The 16533-nt window shown below is 36.5% G+C and overlaps 1 protein-coding gene across 4 annotated transcripts in view; it reads right to left on the reverse strand.

Annotated features, from left to right (window-relative positions):
• Nucleotides 1–16533, reverse strand: part of BBS9 (Bardet-Biedl syndrome 9) — a 591858-nt gene that overhangs the window by 262842 nt on the left and 312483 nt on the right. For all 4 annotated transcript variants that reach the window (XM_058296789.2, XM_071215094.1, XM_071215092.1 and 1 more), the window contains 2 exons: nucleotides 15197–15369; nucleotides 1607–1759 (listed from right to left, as the gene is read on the reverse strand). In XM_058296789.2, the coding sequence (XP_058152772.1) occupies nucleotides 1607–1759; nucleotides 15197–15369 (326 nt within the window). The remainder of the gene's footprint in view (nucleotides 1–1606; nucleotides 1760–15196; nucleotides 15370–16533) is intronic.

Raw genomic sequence — 16533 nt, forward strand, 5'->3', positions numbered from 1 at the left:
TTATAGAATATAACCTTTGTAACAACATGGAGAGAATTAAGCCCATTTTATGGAAAGAAACTGAAGTTCTGAGAGGGGAAGGGAATCGAAAGAAATCACACAGCAAGTAACAGGGCTGAGATCTCTTTCCCACATTCCTCTGCTGCTACATACCATCCCTCAAATTGTTCCTAATTTTCAAATAACCATGAAAATTGCAAGAAGCAAATGTATTATCAATCTAAGCAGAGTAAAACTTTTTCTTCCTCAAGGAAAACCAACTCTTAAAAAAAAAGATACCTGATTTATCTTTTTGAAATCAACAGAATGGGGGTGGCAAGGATTGAAGGGAGAGGGATGTAGTAATCAAAGAGCCACAGGAGGGAGCCTTGTAATGGAACTGTTAAGTATCTTGGCTGTGGTGGTGGATATTTGAACCTACACATGTGATAAAACTGTATAGAAATTAATACACATACATACAACTAAGTACAAGTAAAACGTAGAAATCTGAATAAGATCTGTGGAATGCACCAATGCCAATATCCTGATTGCGTTAGTTTTTCAAAATGTTACCAGTGCAGGAAAGTGAGTAAAGAGTAAACAAGATCTCTCTGTATTACTTGTTAAAACTGCATTTGAATATACAATTATCTCAATTAAAAATAAACAGAATTGGGAAGCGGCTGTGGATCAAGCAGTTGAGCTCCTGTTTACCATATGGAGGACCCAGGATCGATCTCCAGGACCTCCTGGTAAAAAAAGAAAAACGACGTCCCAAACCTGCGAAGTATGGGGAGGTACAGGCTCCCATGCGGTGAAGCAACACACCAAAATGGCAATGATGCAACCAGATAGTAAAAGAAAAAAGAAAAAAAATGGACACACCACCAATACTGATTCTAACAGGATAATGATATTGTATAGAAATATGGGAAGACATAATGCAGTCATTCAGACCAGACTTCATTATAGTGGAACTGGCAGAAATCTTACCCATGAAATTAAAATTTTTAAAATTATTATTTCAAATCAGAGAGAGCTGGAATAGTTTTTGGAGGCAAGATACCTTAAGACAAATGAAAGCCAGATCACCCTAGCCAAGCAAATGATAAGCCACGGGGTAAGAAGAGTCAGGAAGAGGAAGAGAAAAATCTTTTTGAACTAGGAAAAAGGGCTGCTCAAAGAATACCATATCAAAATATCAACTGGCATAACACTAGAAGAGTAAGACAGTTGTTCAGTAAGACAGTTAGAGAATTATGATAATTGCACCAAGAATTGTCTAATAACAATACTAATCATAATAGCTACTATTTATCAAGCACTTATTATGTGTTTAGCACTGTACTAGTGTCTTTACATACATGACCAAAAAGCCTCAAAACAACTCTGGGAGATAAAATGTGGAAATTGATGGATCTTGTATTATTTACCCAAGGGTGCATAGTTAGAAAGTGGCAGGGTTGACTTTGAAAACAGGTTTTTCTCACTGCAAAGATTATGTGCTGTTCACTGTTCCATTCTGCAAAGGAAAGAAATATCTTATCTTGATATTCCAGTACCTGACTCTAAGGTGAGGAAAAAATTATACACAGCAATGGGAAAATACTGATATTACGCTAACCTGCTTGTAAGTTCCATCGAGCAAGGTGTCCAGGTGTTGGAGTGGGGCAGGTGTTTTATCTTTGAACCTTGTTAATAGCCGTCGTTGAATGGCCCGTAATTGTACAGCTCGTTCAGATAATAGTTCTTCTAGTTTTTCACCATTTACCCGTAGCTAAAATGAAAAATTTCTTAAATTCAGGTTAAATGTGTACAACAAAACATGTTTAAAGTAAAAGTATAAATAATAAAATAGAAAGTATAAATAATAAAAGTTTGAAACAGAGTAATGAAAACATTAACATCTTAAAAAGTTAAGTAAATTAAAATGACGCGGTATGGTAGGCAAAGACATACATAGTACAATGGAATAGATCAAATAGGAATTAAGCAGGGAAACAGACTTGGCCCAGTGGTTAGGGCGTCTGCCTACCACATGGGAGGTCTGCGGTTCAAACCCCGGGCTTCCTTGACCCGTGTGGAGCTGGCCCATGCGCAGTGCTGATGCATGCAAGGAGTGCCCTGCCACACAGGGGTGTCCCCCGCGTAGGGGAGCCCCACATGAAAGGAGTGTGCCGCGTAAGGAGAGCCGCCCAGTGTGAAAGAGAGTGCAGCCTGCCCAAGAATGGCACTGCACACATGGAGAGCTGACTCAACAAGATGACACAACAAAAAGAAACACAGATTCCCAGTGCTGCTGATAAGGATAGAAGTGGTCACAGAAGAACACACAGCGAATGGACACAGAGAGCAGACAACTGGGGGCGGCGGGGGGGAAAGGGGAGAGAAATAAATAAATAAATCTTTAAAAAAAAGGAATTAAGCAAAGGTGACAGAATACCACTGAGGAAAAGACAGATTATTTCATAAACGTTTTTGTGATAACTGATTAAGTATCCAGGAAAACAATAGGAATTTTTCCTTTTTTTTTTAGGTACTGGGGCCAAGGACTGTGGGAAGCCAGCACTCAACCACTGAGCCACATTGGTTCCCCTGAGTTGGTTGTTTCATTTGTTTGCTGGTTGTTTGCTTTTGTTTTCAGGAGGCACCAGGGATCAAACCTGTGACCTCCCATGTAGGAAGCAGACACTCAATCTCTTGAGCCACATCTGCCCCCCCTCCTTCATTTGTTACTTATGAGGGATTACTTATGAGGAATTAAAATTTTAGACACAATAAAAGAATTAGGAAAAAAAATAGGAGAAACTTTTTAAAAAATATAAAGTTGCCATAGGAAAATTCTTTGTAAATATGGGTCAAAAGCCAAAAGAAACATACACACATGCACACACACACAACTGATACTATTACTTACCAAAAAATGTAATTTTACATGATAAAAATTGTTAAAAGCAAAGTGACAGGACAAACAGCCAATTGCAAAATAATAATAATAATAATAATAATATACATCAAAGACCAAAATCCATGCCCAGAATATCTAGAAAATATCTACAAATCAATAACAAAAGGATGACAACCCAATACAAATCAAAAGAAAAAGAGCAATAATTCAATAGGAAAATGGGCAAAATTTACAGAAAACATGAATAGGTCATGAACATACATTCTTTGACCTGGCAATCCCATCTCTATGAAATTATCCTAGAGCTATGCTTGTACAAAGTAATGTATATATAACCATATTCATTATAGGATTGTATATTCTATTGCTATTACAGTAAATTATTATTATTAATCAAAATTCCCATTAATAGAGAAACCAGGTAAATGAATAAAGAGGAATACTTCACAGAACTCCTTGGTACTGTTATGCAATGGTATCCAAAGATGCATTAAATGAAACAAAGTAAAAAAACACAGAACAGAATATATAATTATGCTACCATTCATGTATTTTTTAAAAAGAAAACCTGTATATGAGCATAGCTGTGGCTGAAGGGACTATTTCTAGAAAAATATATAAGAAACTGGACACCAAAAGTTGCCTCTAAGGAAGAGACAGAATGGCTGCAAGATGAGGATAAGAGATGACTCTTCAACATAAACCTTATCATAAAACTTTTGAATTTAAGATTATTAATCTACAAGGAAAGTTATTCAAGGGGTAGAAGGACCATTCAATGAAATCAGATCACTTGAATTGCTAATCCAAAACAGTAATAAAATGGATATTAAATGACATTCAAAATATTCAGAAATGAAACATATTACAACCTTCATTTCTGATATCAAACCAATTTTCCTATCTTTTCAGTGTATGTATTCTCCAGATACATGACAAAAATTACATATGAGATAAAATTTTGTATTTTATTATCTTCTTTCAACCTCAATTTAAAAGCACTTAAGAGTTAACTAAATCAAAGAATATTCAATATATTTATTGTTATAAAACTAATTTTTTACTTTGCTTTTCTTTAGGAGGTACTCAGGATTGATCCCAGGACCTTGTACATGGGAAGCAGGAACTCAACCATTGAGCTATGCCCACTCCCCTAATTTTTAAATAATAAATTGTAGAAAAGGAAGATTAGCCTAATTACCAATAAGTCCCTCTTTTAATTTTATAATTCAATGCCATAATATTTTATTTTCTGAATTCATGGAGCACAAAAATAAGAAGAAATTCTCAAAACTGAGACATCAGCCAGGTTATTATTCCTTTAAATGTGTAACTAAAAAGCAGTGATAGAAATGTTTTCCCTTATCAGAATTTCAACATTTAACAAACACTTATTGAGTGAATTTCAGGGGCCAAGCACTGTCCTAGGTACTAGATTACAGCAATGAGTAAAAAGATAAAAATCCCTGTCTTCACGGTAACTTCGTGGAGCTTACACAGGGGCAACTTGGATTCCAAAAGCCATCTTGGTTCAGAGATTAAAGTCATATTTTAATGGCTGAAAGCAGACAGTTGGACAGAAAATAAAGGAAGTATAATCATTTCTCTTTAAAATGTCTTATATGTATAAGTATGTCTTATAACACCTGTAATTTACCATTTTTCCTAAGCCCCTCCCCAAAAGAAAACATCACTTGGACACACAAGGGAGTTAATAGCCAGAAATAAGGGGTATCAGAAAATTCTGAGGGAAAATGGTATATCAAATTATTTAGTCAATTAGAATTCACTGTGGTCTATTTTAAATATTAAAAATATGTTATTATTATGTGGTTTTTCTGTATATTCTCTTTCACAAACCACTGGAACACAGTTTTGGTATATAAAGCAGGAATTTCTTAATATATTCTAGAGAACTGCAAAGGTACTCAGTCCTTAAAAAAAAAAACAAAATATTCTCTGAGAAACTGTTCTGTTCATATTGGTGCCACAGTCTGATCAAAGACATATTTCCTAGAAAATATTATCAGCATAGATTGAGGGAAAACCCAAATAACTCAATTTAGTTGAAAATAACGTGATTATCCTTAATTGGATTATATGCACCTGAAAATTTCCTTTACAAACACACTGGATTAGAAAAATGTCTTTTTTTTTGAGAGAGAGAAGTTGTAGGTTTACAGATAAATCATGCAGAAAAACAGAGTTTCCATATACCTCATTATTATTATCACCTTGCATTTTTGTGTCAAACTATTCATGTCTGCCTATTTGCTCAAGTTGTTGAGGTTAAATATGCAGTTATATAAATAATATATATTTCTGGAAGCCAAATTAAGCTAAACAGTATATAAAATAATGCAAATTATAAGTAAAAAAAAACATGGTACATTTATTAAAATTGATGAAAAATATTGTAATTGTACTAACTAGACTCCATAGTTTATATTAGGGTTTAGTGTTCCTGTTGTAGAATTCTATTCCTGTTGTTTTTTAAATTTTTATTCTAGTAACATATACACAGCCGAAATTTTGCCCTTTTAACCACATTTAAATGTATAATTCAGTGCTATTAATTACACTCAGGATGCTGCCCTACCCCAAAATCACCATCTATTACCGAAACAATTACATCACTCCAAATAGAAACTACAATTTATCATTAACTCCTAATTCCCTACTCACACCCCAAGCCCTGGTAACCCATACTCTAATTTCTAACTGTAAAAATTTGTTTATTCTAATTATTTCACATCAGTGAGATCATAGAGCATTTGTCCTTTTGTGTTCAGCTTGTTTCACTCAACATGATGTCTCCAAGGTTCATCCATGTTGTTGGATATATCAGAACTTCACTCCTTTTTACAGTTGAATAATATTCCATGGTATATATGCACCACATTTTGTTTATTCAATCATCATTTGGGTTGTTTCCATCTTTAGGCACCTTTAGAACACTTGGTTTGCTTCCAATTCAAGCAATTGTGAATGATGCTGCTATGAACATGGGTGTCAAATGTCTGTTTCAATACCTTCTTTGAAAGATTTTGGCTGTATACCTAGAAGTGTCATTGTCAGGTCATGTGATAATTCTATAATTAACTTTCTGAGGAACCACCAAATTGTCTACCACAGTGGCTGCACATTTTACATTCCCACCAACAATGAACGAGTGTTCCTATTTCTTCACATCCTCTCCAACAAATGTTACTTACTGTTTTTGAATAGTAGCCATTCTAGTGGGTATGAAATGGTATCTCAATGTGGTTTTGATTTGCATTTCTCAAATGGCCAATGATGTTGAGCATTTTTAAATAAGCCTTTTGGTCATTAGTATATTTTCTAAAGAGAAATGTCTATTCAAGTTTTTTGTCAATTTTATAATTGGGTTGTTTATATTTTTGTTGTTGAATGATAGGATTTCTTTATATATTCTGGATATTAAGCTCTAATTGGCTATGTGGTTTCAAAATGTTTTCTCCATACTATGTACTTTTACTTTCATGATAAAGACCTTTGATGCACAAAAGTTTTTTAATTTTGATTAAGTCCCATTTATCCATTTTTCTTGTGTTAATAGATACATTCCTGTTTTCAGTATAAAGTCTAAAAAACCATTCCATAACAACAGTTCTGAAAATGCTTCCCTAAATTATCTTCTAGTAATTTTATAGTTACACTTTTTTATATTTAGGTCTTTGATCTACTTTGAATTGTTCCTTGTATAGGGTATGATCCACCTTCATTCTTTTGCATATGGACATCCAGTTTTTCCAGCACCATTTGTTGAAGAGACTACTCTTTTTCAATAGAGTAGTCTTTTCCCCTGGTCAAAAATCAGCTGGTCATTAATGTAAGGATTGAATTCTAAGCTCTCAATTCAATTTCATTAGTCTAAATGTCTAATCTTGTGCCAGTACCATGCTATTTTGATCTCTGTGCTTTGTAATAAATTTTAAGATTGGGAAGTGTGAGTCCTCCAACTTCATTATTCTTTTTCAAGATGACTTTGACTATTCAGGGCCCCTTACCCTTCCATATAAATTTGATGATCACCTTTACCATTTCTGCAAAGAAGGCTTTGGGAATTTTGAGTGGGATTATACTCAATCTGTAAATTACTCTGAGTAGAATTTACATCTTAATATACAGTCTTCTAATCCATGAACACATTATTTCCTTCCATTTATCTAGGTATTCTGTGATTTTTTTAAAAATTTTATTTATTTCTCCCTACTCCCTTGTTCATCTTCTCTTGCTGCGTCTGTTTGTCTTCCTTATTTCTTTAGGAGGAACTAGGAACTGAACCCAGGACCTCTGATGTGGCAGGTAGGTGCTTAATTGCTTGAGGCAACTTCGCTCCCTGCTTTGTCGTGTCTCTCAGTATGCTTTTCCTTCCCGCATCTCTTGTTGCATCAGCTTCTTGCATCAGCTTGCTATGCCTGCCGGTCACATCAGCTTGCTGTATTCTTTATGAGACACCAGGAACTTCTGTTCCCTGCTTTGTTATGTCTCTCGTTATGCTTTTTCTTCATGTGTCTTGTCAGCTTGCTGCATCTGCCCATCACCACCAACTCACTGTTTTCTATAGGAGACACCAGGATCCAAACCAGTGACCTCCCATGTAGCAGGCAGGAGCCCAGTCACCTGAGCCACATCTGCTTGCCTTCTTTGATTTCTTTTTTAAGGATTGATTTATTTATTTCTCTCCCCTTCCCCCCCACCCCGGTTGTCTGTTCTCTTTGTCTATTTGCTGCGTCTTCTTTCTCTGCTTCTATTGTTGACAGTGGCATGGGAATCTGTGTTTCTTTTTGTTGCATCATCCCGCTGTGTCAGCTCTCCATGTGAGCGGCACCATTCCCAGGCAGGCTGCACTTTCTTTCGCACTGGGTGGCTCTCCTTACAGGGAGCACTCCTTGCGCGTGGGGCTCCCCTATATGGGGACACCCCTGCGTGGCAGGGCACTCCTTGTGTGCATCAGCACTGCCCATGGGCCAGCTCCACATGGGTCAAGGAGGCCCTGGGTTTGAACCGCGGGTCTCCCATGTGGTAGACGGGCACCCTAACCACTGGGCCAAGTCTGCCACCCTCTTTGATTTCTTATAACAACTTTTGGTAGTTGCCTATGAACAAGACCTTTATATAATTAGTTAAATTTATTCATTGATTTATTCTTTTAGTTGCTATTGTAAATTGAATTTTTTCTTGATTTCTTTTTCAAATTGTTCATTACTAGTGTACAGAAACTTTACTGTTTTGGTTTTTTTATGTTGATCCTGTACCCTGCCACTTTGCTGAGTTCATTTTTGAGCTCTAGGAGTTTTGTTAAGAATTTTTCAGGATTTTCTATATACAGGATCATGTCATATGCAAATAGGAAAAGATTTACTTCTTCCTTTCCAATTTGAATCCCTCTCATTTCCTGTTTTACCTTACTGCTTTGGCTAGAACTTCCAGTACAATGTTGGATAACAGCGGTAACAGTGAGCAACTTGTCTTGCTCTTGATTTTGGAGGGAATGCTTTCACCATTGGGTATTATGTTAAGTGTGGGTTTTTCAAATATGTCCTTTATCATGTTATGGAAGTTTTCTTCTATTACAAGCGTTCTATGTGCTTTTATCAAGAAGGAGTACTATGATGATGGAGGAGGTTGTTTTTATGGGGGGAGGAGTGGGAGGTGGGGGGTATATGGGAACCTCATATTTTTTTAATGTAACATTAAAAAAATAAAGACAAAAAAATAAAGAATAAATTAACTTTAAAAAGAAGGGGTACTAGATTTTGTCAAATGCCTTTTCAGTGTCAATTGAGATGATCATGTGGGTTTCTTCATTCTATTAATGTGATAATATTATACTAGTTGATTTTTCTTATGTTGAACCATTACAGACCTGGGACAAATCCCACTTGATCATGGTATTTAAGTCTTTTAATGTGCTGTTGAATTGAGTTTGCTAGCATTTTGTTGAGGGTTTTTGCCTCTATATTCATAAGGATACTGGTCTGAAATTTTCTGTTCTTGCGGTATGTTTACCTGACTTTGGAATGAGGGTGAAGTTGGCCTCATCAAATTAGTTAAAAAGCATTCCTTCCTCTTCAATTTTTTGGAAAAGTTTGAGCAGGATTGGTGTAAGTTCCTCATGTAATGTTTGGGAAAATTTACCTGCGAAGTGATCTGATCCTGGGCTTTACTTTTTGGAAGGTTTTTATTACTGATTCAATTTCTTTACCAGCTACTGGTACGCTAAAATCTTCTATTTCTTCTTGAGTTAGGGTAAGTACTTTGTGTTTCCAGGAATTTGTCCATTTCATCCAGGCTACTGAATTTGTTTGTGCACAGTTGTTCATAGTATCCTCATGATTCTTTCCATTTCCATGACTTTGGTAGTTATGCCCCACCCCCCCTTCATTTCTGATTTGTGTCCTCTTTTTTTTATCTTTGTCAGGCTAGTTAAAGGATTGTTGATATGTTTGATCTTTTCAAAGAACCAACTTTTGATTTTAATTTTCTATACTGCTTTTTTATTCTCTATTTCATTTAACTCTGCTCTAATCTTTTATTGCCTTGTGCTCACTTTGGTTTTAGTTTTCTCTTCTTTTTCTAGATCCTCCAGTTGTCAGGTTAGGTCTCTGATTTAAGATTATTCTTCTTTTATAAGCATTTAGAGGTACAAATTTCCCTCTGTCCCACAAGTTTTGGTATGCTATAGTTTTGTTTTCATTTGACTCAAGGTATTTATTTCCCTTGAGATTTCTTCTTTGACCCGCTGATTGTTTAAGAGAATGTTGTTTCATTTCCACATATTTGTGAATTTAGCATTACTCCCTGTTGTTGATTTCAAGTATCATTTCATTATGGTCAGATATACTACATGATTTCATTTTTAATTTATTGAGACTTTTTTTTTTTACCTAATGTATGGTCTATCTTAGAGAATGATTGATGTGCACTAGAGAAGAATGTATATTCTGCTGCTGTTGGATGTTCTGTATATGTCTGTTATGTCTACTTGGTTTGTAGCATCATTCAACTCTTCTATTGCCCTATTCATCTTCTTTTTATAATGTTCTATCCTTATTGAAAATAGTGTTTTGAAGTTTCCTATTATTAATGTAGAACCATCCATTTCTCCTTTCAAATCTGTCAATATTTGCTTTATATATTTTGTGGGTTTGCCATTAGGTGCATGTACATTTATAATTGTTATGCTTTTTTATTGAATTGACCCCTTCTTCTTTATATATGACCTTCTTTGGACTTCATAACAGTTTTTTACTTAACGTTGATTTTATCCAATATTAGTATAGCCAGCCAGCTCACTTTTCATCACTATTTGCATGGTATATTTTTTCTGCCCATTCAATTTCAACCTAATTATGTTTGGAACATAAGGTGAGTCTTTTGTAAACAACATATAATTGGATCATTTTTTTATCCATTCTGCCAATCTCTAGGTTTTGACTGAGAGTTTAGTCCATTTATATTTAAAGTAACTGCTGATTAAGCAACACCTTCTTCTGGCATATTGCTATTTTACCTTTGTAAATCTTAATTCTTTTTGGACTCTCAATTCTTCCGTTAATATCTACTTTTATGTTTATTTGATTTTTTTGTATTCTACTACTTTGAGTCTCTTTTCAAATCTTTCGGAATATTTTTCATGTATTTTCTTTGTGGTTACCATGGGGTTAAAATGTAACATCCTAAATCTGTAACTATCATATTTGATTTACCAACTTAACATCGACAGCACACACATACACTATTCCTATACCACTCCCAACCCCCACCTTTTTTTGCACTTGTAACAAATTATATCTTTGTACATTACATGTCCCAAACCATAGATTTGTCATTAATTTTTATGGACTTGCAATTTAGCACCTCTAAGAAGAAGTGGAGCTACATATAAAAAAATATAATAAAATAACACGGGTATTTACATTTACCCATATGATTACATTTACCAGAGGACTTTATTTCTTTATACTGCTTTCAATCTACTGCCTCATAGTCCTTGTACATAACATGTTGCTTTTATCTTGCAGCCTTCAGATCTCTCCTTGTCCTTGGCTTTGTTCAGTTTAACTACTATGTGTCTAGGCATGGTTTGGGGGTTCTTTGGGCTTCTTGAATGTGCATATTTTCTTTGTTAAATTTGTGAAGTTTTCTACCATTATTTCTTTGATTATACTTTTTGCTCCTGTCTCTCTCCTCTCCTTCTGGGACTCCCATAATGCATATATTGGTACACTTGATGGAGTCACACAGGCTTCCTAGGATATTGAATTAATCAGGGTTCTCTAGGGAAGCAGAAATAACAGGAGATATCTGTCAATAGTAAGAGATTTTATAAGAGTCTCTCACGTGACCGTGGGGATGCACAAGTCCAAGTTCCACAGGCAGGCAGCAAACCAGGGGCTCCAATGAAAGTCCAATGAAGGACCTTGATGAGTTTCCAAAGATGAGCTGGGAGGTTCTCTCTGAATGCGGAAATCACTTCCCCTTTTAAGGCATTCAACTGACTGGATAAAGCATCATTCACTGTTGATATAAATCTCCCTGACTGATATAAATGTAATCAGCTATCTATGCAGTGAAGTCACTGGTGACTAAAGTCCATAAATGTCCTTGTATTACAATTAGCCCAGTGCTGTCTTGACCAAATAGCTGGGCACAATTACCTGGACAAGTTGACACATTGGCCTAACCATCACAGATGCAGTCACTCTTTTTTATTGTTTTTCTTTATGTTCCTCAGCCTAAATCATTTTAATTGTCTTGTCTTCAAGATCACTGATTCTTTCTTTGCTAGTTCCAGTCTGCTATTGAAACTCTCTGGGAAAATTTTTATTTCAATTATTGTAGTCTTCAACTCTAATATTTCTTTTTGTTTTTGTTTTTTTTTGTTTTTTTTTTTATTTATTTTTTTATTTATTTATTTCCCCTCCCCTCCCCCGGTTGTCTGTTTTCTGTGTCTTTTTGCTGCGTCTTGTTTCTTGTTTCTTTGTCCGCTTCTGTTGTCGGCAGCGGCACGGGAAGTGTGGGCGGCGCCATTCCTGGGCAGGCTGCTCCCTCCTTCGCGCTGGGCGGCTCTCCTTATGGGTGCACTCCTTGCGCGTGGGGCTCCCCTACGCGGGGGACACCCCTGCGTGGCAGGGCACTCCTTGCGCGCATCAGCACTGCGCATGGGCCAGCTCCACACGGGTCAAGGAGGCCCGGGGCTTGAACCGCGGGCCTCCCATGTGGTAGACGGACGCCCTAACCACTGGGCCAAAGTCCGTTTCCTCTAATATTTCTTTTTGGGTGCTATGGAGAACCTTAAAGAGATTCTCATACTGTTCATTCATTGTTTTCCTCATGTCTTTGAGTTTTTTCCTCCATATTTTCCTTTATCTCCTTGAGCATTTTGGAGGTCATGTTTTTAAAGTCCTTGTTGGTGTAACTACTGTCTAGTCTTCTTCATTGATAGGTTCTAATTTTTTTAATCTTGTTCCTTTGGTTGGAATCTCATTTCCTATTTCTTTGTTTTGTAATCTCTTGTTGTACACTGTACCTTTTTTTTTAGGGGGTACCAGGGATTGAACCCAGGACATCATACATGGGAAACAAGTACTCAACCACTGAGCTACATCTGCTCCTCAACACACTTTCAATATTTTAAAGTATTAACTCTTTGAGTTAGTCCCTAAGCAGGGTTCCATAAATTTGTATCCAACTTGTCCTATGAGAGAGATTTTCTTGATTGCCAGAAGCTAACCAAAACAAACAAACCTACGCAAAAACCACCTTTCACAGTCTTTCCAAATTGGCTTTGCTTTGGCAGGTGGTTGCCTTCAGAGCTTAGCCCTTCTATTAAGAATATCAACTACATGGTCATGAGACCCCACCCCAAAACTGCCTGAGAAGAAAGCTGCTGAAAGATCCCGGTGAGATCACAGCCAAATGGGAAAAATGAGACCCTATTTGACCCATGGGATCCCACTGGGTCAAGAGAAAGCCCCAGATACCCTCAAAGGCCTCACCACTGGCCCCCTGAAAACTGACCGGTGGGACAACCAATCAGAACAGCAAAGAGCTGAAGCCTCTCCCTCAACATTATGAAAGGGGGAGAGGTTAAGACTTTTTAAAGCCCTAACTTGGGGCCCCACATGTATGTTTTATTCTGCAGTATGCCCATGATTCACGCCTTAGACCATGTACTTTCTTCGCTTCCTTGTTTCTTAATAAAATCTTTACTCCCTTGTCAACCTCTCCCCCACCCCCAAGAAAAAAAATGAATATCAGCCCAAGGCAAATATGAAGTGCAAGGTCTTCTCTGTCTTATCTGACCCTGCATGGATCCATGAAGCCTGCTGCCCTCCCTGGGCTTATATTCACTCATATCCCTACAAATTCCCCAACCCACAGTTCACCTAAGTTCAACTTCCTTCAACTCCCATTGAAATATACCCTCACCCCTTCCTTGGTGCTCCACTGCATGACTCAAAGCAGGTAGTCTCCCTGCCCTAGTACACCTTGACCCAACATTTTCCATACTGTTCCATCTGTCTACAAGTTGCTTCCCTGCCACCAGGAGAAATTCTGGGAGGGCAAGCCTGAAACGAGTTTCTCAGCTCAGTCTTTCAAACTTGTACCTGAGACACTGGCACTGACATACAGGCACCCCAGTTTGCACATAGCAGTTATTCTGCTCCCTCTGGAACAAGAGCCAGGGACCGACAATGAGAACGCCAGCTGGCTTTGCCCTGTATTATGGAGGAGGGACCAATAATAGCACCAAGGGCCTCTTCTATGGCTTTTGAAGGAGTGGGGTTTTTTGCCCAGTTACTGTAGCCTTTTAACTGTTTTCTGTAGTTTTGAGGAAGTCTTTAAGATTCCTCTGTGACTTTTGCCTTGGGGAAGTTTGAACAATGGCTGCCCTCAGAGCTGGTCTCCTGTGATATGAAATAGCTAATCAAAAGTAGTAATCTGCAATCAGACCACACACCCCAGAATTTGGAGCACTAGGTCTTTATATCCCACCCTGGAACCAGCAAGCCGCGCTAGGAGCTGGGGCTGTGGACCCCACTGCTGCCTGCCAGAAAGCTGGAGAATAGGGCATGGCAGCTGTTCCACAAAGGGTGAAATTCATCAATATGTACCACAATTTACTAGCCTATTCCCCCAGCTTCTTCTTTGGATGCTGCACAGTGTTCTACTAGACTCCAGCATTTCAAAATATATGATTCAGACAGTTTTTACCAGTTCAGTAGCTGTGCTGAATGTTTGATTCCTGGAGCTTCCTCCTCTGCCATGTTCCCACAATCCTGAGAATAAGTCTTTTTAGGTGAATAGTGATTATTTGAAATTTTAGGGAATAGTGATTATTTGAAAAATTGAAAATTTCAAAATTCTTTTGAAATTTCCCTTTTATAAAAATTGCCTATATAGCTGATTATAAAACAAATAAGTGAACCTGATAACTTTATTTTAATGCATTAGAACTTTTTAAACAGTGACTATCATTAATCCAATCTGTTCAGAAAACATGATCCTTGGCTGTTTGCAAAGATTAATCCTCAAATGATGAAGATTTAATATCATTGAGAAACTCAAGAGACTCTAACATGGGGTTGGAAGGTGCTTCCAAAGAGGAAATACAAAAATAGAACAACAGTCTCTGCCAGGTCTCATTTATTTAGGCATTTAAACATTCGGCATTTACTAAGCACCTATTGTGCCAGGTACAGGAGAATATTTCAAGTGGTTAACAGTCATTCAGATGCAGAAGTTCTAACATACTTATTAGAAAAGAAAAAGAAAAATCACTTCACCTTATAATCACACCTCATTTATGGCCTGCTAGAATTAGCTAGCCAAATGGTTGCTGATGAACTCAAATAGTTTTAACACTGGGTTATTGGGGTATTGGATTAAGTCCCCATTTGAGAGAATTAAATCAGCTCTGTTCCAATGCTTAGCTCCAGGGAGCCACTTTGTAAATATTTGCAACTGATCACAAACTCAGCAAGAGGGCAGAAACTGATTCATAAAATCCACCATCCACATAAAAATAACAAATCAAAATCAAAGTACATGGCCTAATAGCATGTAGACTACATGACAATTCTTATAGTAGGCCTATATAGCATCTCTTTCACATACTGAAAGATTACTTATTAGTGTATATATAATATATTATATAATATAGTTTATAGTGCACATATTAAATATAAAAGTATATTGTATTTAGGATGTTACATATAGTATATACAGTATACTAAATACATGGTAGATGATATGGGTTATGGACATCCATACCTCAAAATGATGATCAATTAATTCAAAATATTCTTGAAGGGGCATAGATCCAGAAAAAGAACATTCAAAATCTTTAATTCCCTGTTTTTCAAAATATTCTTGAAGGCGTAGAATAAGTTCATTTGTTATGAGCCAAAGATCTTCAAACCGTTCACTCTGAATACGATAGCGTTCTAAAAGAAAGAAAACAACTAAGAAAAATGCTTAAAAACACATAATTACTAGCTGAAACGACATGAACTATTATTAACCCTGACATAACTACCAAAACTGACAAGGATCAAAGCTTACAAAGAGTTTCCTTTTAATATAATGATTTCTACTGTTCATAAAAGTGCTTCTAGTGCTTTAACACTGCTTTCTGTATCAACCACTTAACATTTTCAAATCTAATTCCAAAGGGACATGGCACAGTAGCAAACTGTAGAGTAATGCTTTTTACTAAATATCTTATAACAGGTTTTATAACCAAGGGTCAAAAATTGACTGATGATTATTATTACTGAACCACTATACAGATTCCTTTTTACTTTCTAGTATATTGTGGAATAGCCAAAAGTAAATACTTGAAATTACTGAAACTTGCTGAACTAGAATGCAAATGCCCTGGTCTCTGATAATGAGTATATAACTATATAGCCTTTATCTTGTGATTTGAAAAACCTTGACTAACCACTGTTTTGTACCCCCTCATCTTGCTTTACAACTCTTAAGTTTTATGATCACTAGACAGCCCCTTAATGTTTATTAATGAAGGAACCTGAGCCAGCCCCACCCCCCAATTACTCACTAGCATAAACATGTCTTTCTTGGATATATAAAGCTATTAGAATTACTGCAGTTCAGAGAGACAGTAGAAAGACCTTCTTGCTATGCACTAGCAATAAAACTCTTTCTCTCTCAAACTCCGGTGTCTCAGAAACTGGTCATGGAAGTGTATCAGGAAGAAAAGAACTCTGATTTTTCTCAGTAACAGTTTCAATACAATAAAAACATCCAAATTTTGGTCCAAAAATTTATATAAAAGGTAAGAAACCCTCTACAAAAGTATCGTCTGTTACCACTAGTTCATTTCAGAATAATGATATGAAATACATTTAATCTACAGAATGTTCCTTATCCTGAACACTGTGACCAACTTAAATATCCTTAAATCTCTTTTAATCATGGTCAAAACTGTCTATTTTTTTCTAATTGTTCTTTTAGCTGAAGAAAAATTTTGTAGCCAGATCCTTCTCTAAATATAAATCTTGTTTTCCTCCATTCCCAAATCTGAAATCTCAGTTTGAGGGGAGCCAGATTCCTGTCCATCTCCTACTTTGATGATAACAGCGATG

Source organism: Dasypus novemcinctus, chromosome 5, assembly GCF_030445035.2.
Source record: "Dasypus novemcinctus isolate mDasNov1 chromosome 5, mDasNov1.1.hap2, whole genome shotgun sequence".
Lineage (NCBI taxonomy): Eukaryota > Metazoa > Chordata > Mammalia > Cingulata > Dasypodidae > Dasypus > Dasypus novemcinctus.